Source organism: Loxodonta africana, chromosome X, assembly GCF_030014295.1.
Source record: "Loxodonta africana isolate mLoxAfr1 chromosome X, mLoxAfr1.hap2, whole genome shotgun sequence".
NCBI lineage: Eukaryota > Metazoa > Chordata > Mammalia > Proboscidea > Elephantidae > Loxodonta > Loxodonta africana.
The window spans coordinates 175062675-175069307 of NC_087369.1; the positions used below are offsets into that span (position 1 = coordinate 175062675).

The following is a 6633-nucleotide window of genomic DNA, read 5'->3' on the forward strand; positions in this document are numbered from 1 at the left end:
ATGTAATCATAGATCTTCCATATGGAGAGGAAGATACGGCCATACAAAGAAATAAAAGTTAGGTTTAAATTTAGAAAAATATATAATAAACTATAAAAATAAATAATAAGGTAACCACAAAGGAGACAAACTATCCTACTCATCAAAAGAAAACACAAGAAAAATTAGAGACTCAGCAGAAACAAAATCAACAGCAACGAATATGACCAAAAGACAATATATAAAGATAAACAACTCAGCACAAAAAATTAAGTGGGAAAAAGAAACTATCAAAGACGCACAAAAAAAGACATCAAACTGATAGCACTAAATTCATACCTATCCCTAATTATGCTGAATGTAAATGGACTAAATGCACCAATAAAGAGACAGAGAGTGGCAGAATGGACTAAAAAACATGATCCGTCTATACACTGCCTGAAAGAGACATGCCGAAGACTTAAAAACACAAACTAAAATTCAAAGGATGGAAAAAAATATATCAAGCAAACAACAATCAAAAAAGAGCAGGAGACTATAGTGGCTTAAAAGGTGTGGAAAACGAGACTCTGAAATGTTAGTTGAAATGTCTGAGGCCTCCTGGTTCCCGCTTGATGTTTGTTTTAAACCACATCTGGCTTGGCTTACTAAGGAGAACCTGGGTTAGAGGTTTCTTGTGGCCAGAGTCAAGGGGTCATCGGTAGACTTGCTGGGCCTGTCAGATTTGAACTGAAGTCACAAGGAATATGTGGGCTCTTTAATTTGGGGAAATGCTGTGACCACTCTACAGAAACAGGAGGACCCCCACCCAGAATTTGATTTGGTTATGGAGACTGATGATGCCACATACACACCAAGAGGGTGTGAACAGGTTTGTTACTCAGATCTGAACATGGAATTCAATCCTTCAGACCATCCTCGGGCCAGCACAATATTCCTCAGTAAATCTCAGACAGACGTGAGAGAAAAACGCAAGAGTCTCTTCATTAACCATCATCCTCCAGGACAAGTAGCGAGGAAGTACAGCTCCTGCCCCACTATTTTCCTAGATGATAGCACAGTCAGTCAGCCAAACCTCAAGTATACAATTAAATGTGTAGCTCTCGCAATATACTATCACATCAAAAACAGGGACCCAGATGGAAGAATGCTCTTAGATATTTTTGATGAAAACCTTCACCCTCTTTCGAAATCCGAAGTGCCACCAGATTATGACAAACACAACCCAGAGCAGAAACAGATCTACCGGTTTGTTCGGACGCTGTTCAGTGCTGCCCAGCTGACGGCTGAATGTGCCATAGTCACCCTGGTATACCTTGAGAGACTTCTGACGTATGCAGAGATAGATATCTGTCCGGCAAACTGGAAGCGAATTGTCCTTGGGGCCATCTTGCTGGCCTCCAAAGTGTGGGACGACCAGGCGGTCTGGAATGTGGATTACTGCCGGATCCTGAAAGACATCACCGTTGAAGACATGAATGAGCTAGAGCGACAGTTTCTTGAATTGCTCCAGTTCAACATCAGCGTTCCTTCCAGTGTTTATGCCAAGTATTATTTTGATCTCCGTTCTCTGGCAGAAGCAAACAACCTGAGCTTCCCCTTGGAGCCCCTCAGCAGGGAGAGGGCTCACAAGCTTGAGGCCATCTCTCGGCTGTGCGAGGACAAGTACAAGGACTTGAGAACACCCACACGGAAGCGGTCAGCCAGTGCTGACAACCTAACTCTGACGCGGTGGTCCCCGGCCATCATCTCCTAACAGTGACCTCCTTCGCGAAGGACTGCTTCCATCCCTCCGCTTTCTCCTTTAGTTTGAGAAAAGACAAGACTTGGGGTGGTTTTTGTTTTTGCCTTTGTTTTTTCCTTCCCTTTTCTCTTTCTTTTTTTTAATTCGTAGCTCCATCAGACCATGTCAGCGACGCCTCCGCGCTGTGGCTGCCTGCAGCGAGGCTTCGGGGAAGTGAAGTCAGTATTCTGGAAGTCCCGTTTCAAGCCTTTCCCTCATCGTCATTAACGGCATTTCCTTTGTAGAGGAAGCACTGACTCTAATCCCGGAGGAGGAAATAAAGGAGAGGAGGAGGAGTGTAGAGGCAGGGAGAAATGTCTGAGTGCTTTGCCACCTCCTAAGTCCACCGTCTCCTCAGTAGGTCAGTACAACGTGAAAAGAAAGCCTAGATAAACAGGTTTGGACGTGCATTAAAGAAACCGAGTGGCCATGTTTTAGCACAACCTCTTTGGATCAGTATGTTCTGTGAGACTTCTTGCGTTCCTTCTTGCTGCTTATTTTGGGTCTGGAGGATTTTTGTCTGTTTTCATCCTGTTTTGGTTTTGGTCCCACAGAGCAGAGAGTCTAGTTTGTACCCACTTTGGCACAGACCTCCAAATAGATAGTACTGGTTGCTCCTCTCCGCACTCTTGCTGTGAGCTGTCTTCTGAGCTTTCACCCTCACAAGTGGGACGTGCTTGCTGTGTGTCTGTACCCTTTAGATGATCTACTTTGTCTTCAACAGTGACAAAATTAACTTGACTGTAGTGCTGAACCAAAAGTACCCCTTCCCCCACCTTATCCTTCACCCCAAGAAGATTCTACATCACACGGGTGCTTCTGCCTTCATGTTTTCTCGCAGCTGTTTTCTCTGACCTGAAGTTGTTAAAAAGTCAGTCAGACTTTGTGGGCCGAAGGAAACAGTGTGCCGCAGACAGTCCCTTCTGGATGAGATGTGTTTTTCAGGTGTTTTCCTGAAGTCACTGAGAAGGAGCCATTTTTTTGTACACCCTGCCTAGTTCATAACTCCACGTTCATGTCCATTGTTGCAAACAATATTCTTCTCAATTTTTATATGTTTACTTTAAATCAAAGTTAAGTCTATTTGTATAAAATTTTTTAAAAATCTAAAATGAAAAAAAAAGGCAACAAAAAAACAAGGGTGGGTGGGTATTCCCATGGGAAGATCATAGAAGAGCAAAATGTTCATATTTACCAAAGTATTTTTCGCAGAATGATTGAATAAAAAACTCAGCTTGCATTTCTCATTGTGGGTGCTTAGAAAAGTTACATGAAATCCAAACTGTGAAGGTTTATGCGTCATTGTTACCGTACTTTGTTCATTTTCTGACCATCCCTGATTTCCTTACTGGTTAGATAAGGATCTTTTCTATCAAGTCATGTAAAAGGGTTCACGGTATAATGTCAAAGAGTAAATTTGATATTAAATCTCAGAATCTGAAAAAAAAAGAGCAGGAGTGGCAATATTAATTTCTGACAAAATAGACTTTAACATTAAATCCATCATAAAGGATAAGTAAGGACACTATATAATGATTAAAGGGACAATATACCAAGAAGATATAACCATATTAAATACTTATGCACCCAATGACAGGGCTGCAAGATACATAAAATAAACTCTATCAGCATTGAAAAGTGAGATAGACAGCTCCACAATAATAGTAGGAGTCTTCAACACACCACTTTTGGTGAAGGACAGGACATCCAGAAAGAAGCTCAATAAAGACACGGAAGATCTAAATGCCACAATCAACGAACTTGACCTCATAGATATATATGGAACACTCCACCCAACAGCAGTCAAGTGTACTTTCTTTTCTAGTGCACATGGAACATTCTCTAGAATAGACCATATGTTAGGTCATAAAGCAAGCCTTAGCAGAATCCAAAACATTGAAATATCACAAAGCATCTTCTGTGACCATAAGGCCATGAAAGTAGAAATCAATAACTGAAAAAGCAGGGAAAAGAAATCAAACACTTGGAAACTGAACAATACCCTGCTCAAAAAAGACGGGATTATAGAAGACATGAAGGATGGAATAAAGAAATTCAGAGAATCCAATAGGAATGAAAACACTTCCTATCAGAACCTTTGAGACACAGCGAAAGCAGTGCTCAGAGGTCAATTTATATCAATACATGCACACATATAAAAAGAAGAAAGGGCCAAAATCAAAGAATTACCCCTATAAGTTGAACAAACAGAAAGAGAGCAACGAAAGAAACCCACAGGCACCAGAAGAAAGCAAATAATAAAAATTAGAGATGAACTAAATGAAATAGAAAACAGAAAAACAATTGAAAGAATTAACAAGACCAAGAGCTGGTTTTTTGAAAAAATCAACAAAATTGATAAACCATTGCGCAAAATGACAAAAGAAAAACAGGAGAGGAAGGAAATAACCCAAATAAGAAATCAGATGGGTGATATTACAACAGACCCAACTGAAATTAAAAGAATCATATCAGATTATGAAAAATTGCATTCTAACAAATTTGAAAACCTAGAAGAAATGGATGAATTTTTAGAAACGCACTACCTATCTACCAAACCCAAAAACCAAACCCACTGCCGTCGAGTTGATTCCGACTCATAGCAACCCTAAACTAACACAATCAGAAGTAGAACAACTAAACAGACCCATAACAAAAGAAGAGATTGAAAAGGTAATCGAAAAACTCCCAATAAAAAAAAAGCGCTGGCCCGGACTGCTTCACTGCAGAATTCTGCCAAACTTTCAGAGAAGAGTTAAAACCACTACTAGTAAATGTATTTCAGAGCATAGAAAAGGACGGAATACTACCAAACTCATTCTGTGAAGCCACCATATCCCCGGTACCAAAACTAGGTAAAGACACCACTAAAAACGAAAATTACAGACCTATATCCCTCATGAATTTAGATGCAAAAATCCTCAACAAAATTCTAGCCAATAGAATTCAACAACATATCAAAAAAATAATTCACCATGGCCGAGTTGGATTCATACCAGGTACGCAGGGATGGTTCAACATTAGAAAAACAATTACTGTAATCCACCACATAAATAAAACAAAAGACAAGAATCACATGATTTTATCAATTCATGCAGAAAAGGCATTTGACAGTGTTCAACACCCATTCATGATTAAAAAAACCCTCAGCAAAACAGGAATAGAAGGAAAATTCCTCAACATAATAAACGACATTTATACAAAGCCAATAGCCAACATCATCCTAAATGGGGAGAGTCTGAAAGCATTCCCCTTGACATCAGGAACCAGACAAGGATGCCCTTTATCACCACTATTATTCAACATTGTGCTGGAAGTCCTAGCCAGAGCAATTAGGCTAGATAAAGAAATAAAGGGCATCCAGATTGGCAAGGAAGAAGTCAAAGTATCTCTATTTGCGGATGACATGATCTTATACACAGAAAACCCTAAGGAATCCTCCAGAAAACTACTGAAACTAATAGAAGAGTTCAGCAGAGTATCAAGATACAAGATAAACATACAAAAATCAGTTGCATTCCTCTACACCAACAAAAAAACTTCGAAGAGGAAATCACCAAATCAATACCATTTACACTAGCCCCCAAGAAGATAAAACACTTAGGAATAAATCTTACCAGAGATGTAAACGACTTATACAAAGAAAACTACAATACTCTTCTGCAAGGAACCAAAAGAGACCTACATAAGTGGAAAAATATACCTTGCTCATGGATAGGAAGAATTAACATTATAAAAATGTCTATTCTATGAAAAGCAATCTATACATTTAGTGCAATTCTGATCCAAATTCCAATGATATTTTTTAATGAGATGGAGAAACAAATCACCAACTTCATATGGAAGGGAAAGAGGCCCCACATAAGTAAGGCATTACTGAAAAAGAAGAAGAAAGTGGGAGGCCTTACTCTACCTGATTTTAGAACCTATTATACTGCCACAGTAGTCAAAACAGCCTGGTACTGGTACAACAACAGATACGTGGACCAATGGAACAGAATTGAGAATCCAGACATAAATCCATCCGCATATGAGCAGTTAATATTTGACAAAGGCCCCAAAACATTTCAATGGGGAAAAGACAAGTCTTTTTAACAAAGGTGCTGCATTGCTGGATATCCATCTGCAAAAAAATGAAACAAGACCCATACCTCACTCCATGCACAAAAACAAGCTCAAAATGGATCAAATACTTAAATATAAAATCTAAAACAAATAAAGATCATGGAAGAAAAAATAGGGACAAGGTTAGGAGTGCTAATACATGGCATAAACAGTATACAAAACATTATAAACAATGTAGAAGAAAAACCAGATAACTGGGAGCTCCTAAAAATCAAACACCTATGCTCATCCAAAGACTTCACCAAAAGAGTAAAAAGATTACCTACAGAATGGGAAAAAGTTTTTAGCTATGACATTTCCGATCAGCGCCTGATCTCTAAAATCGACGTGATACTGCAAAAACTCAACTACAAAAAGACACATAACCCAATTAAAAAATGGGCAAAAGATATGAATAGACAGTTCACTAAAGAAGACATTCAGGTAGCTAACAGATACATGAGGAAATGCTCGCGATCATTAGCCATTAGAGAAATGCAAATCAAAACTACAATGAGATTTCATCTCATTCTAACAAGGCTGGCGTTAATCCAAAAAGTGCAAAACAATAAATGTTGGAGAGGCTATGGAGCGATTGGAACACTTATACACTGCTGGTGGGAATGTCAAATGGTACAACCACTTCGGAAATCGATTTGGCGCTTCCTTAAAAACCTAGAAATAGAACTACCATACAATCCAGCAACCCCACTCCTTGGAATATATCCTAGAGAAATAAGAGCCTTTACACGAACAGATATATGCAC

The 6633-nt window shown here is 39.1% G+C and overlaps 1 protein-coding gene across 1 annotated transcript; it reads left to right on the forward strand.

The window, feature by feature from the left end:
- Positions 1-840: 840 nt before the first annotated feature.
- On the forward strand, positions 841-2809 carry LOC100670849 (cyclin-Y-like). The gene has a single exon (XM_064277723.1). The coding sequence runs from the start codon at positions 872-874 to the stop codon at positions 1733-1735; it is 864 nt and encodes a 287-aa protein (XP_064133793.1). The 5' UTR covers positions 841-871; the 3' UTR covers positions 1736-2809.
- Positions 2810-6633: the final 3824 nt, after the last annotated feature.

Excerpts from the sequence above, each read along its gene's own strand:
- LOC100670849 (XM_064277723.1), top strand. The coding sequence starts at position 872 with ATGGAATTCAATCCTTCAGACCATCCTCGGGCCAGCACAATATTCCTC.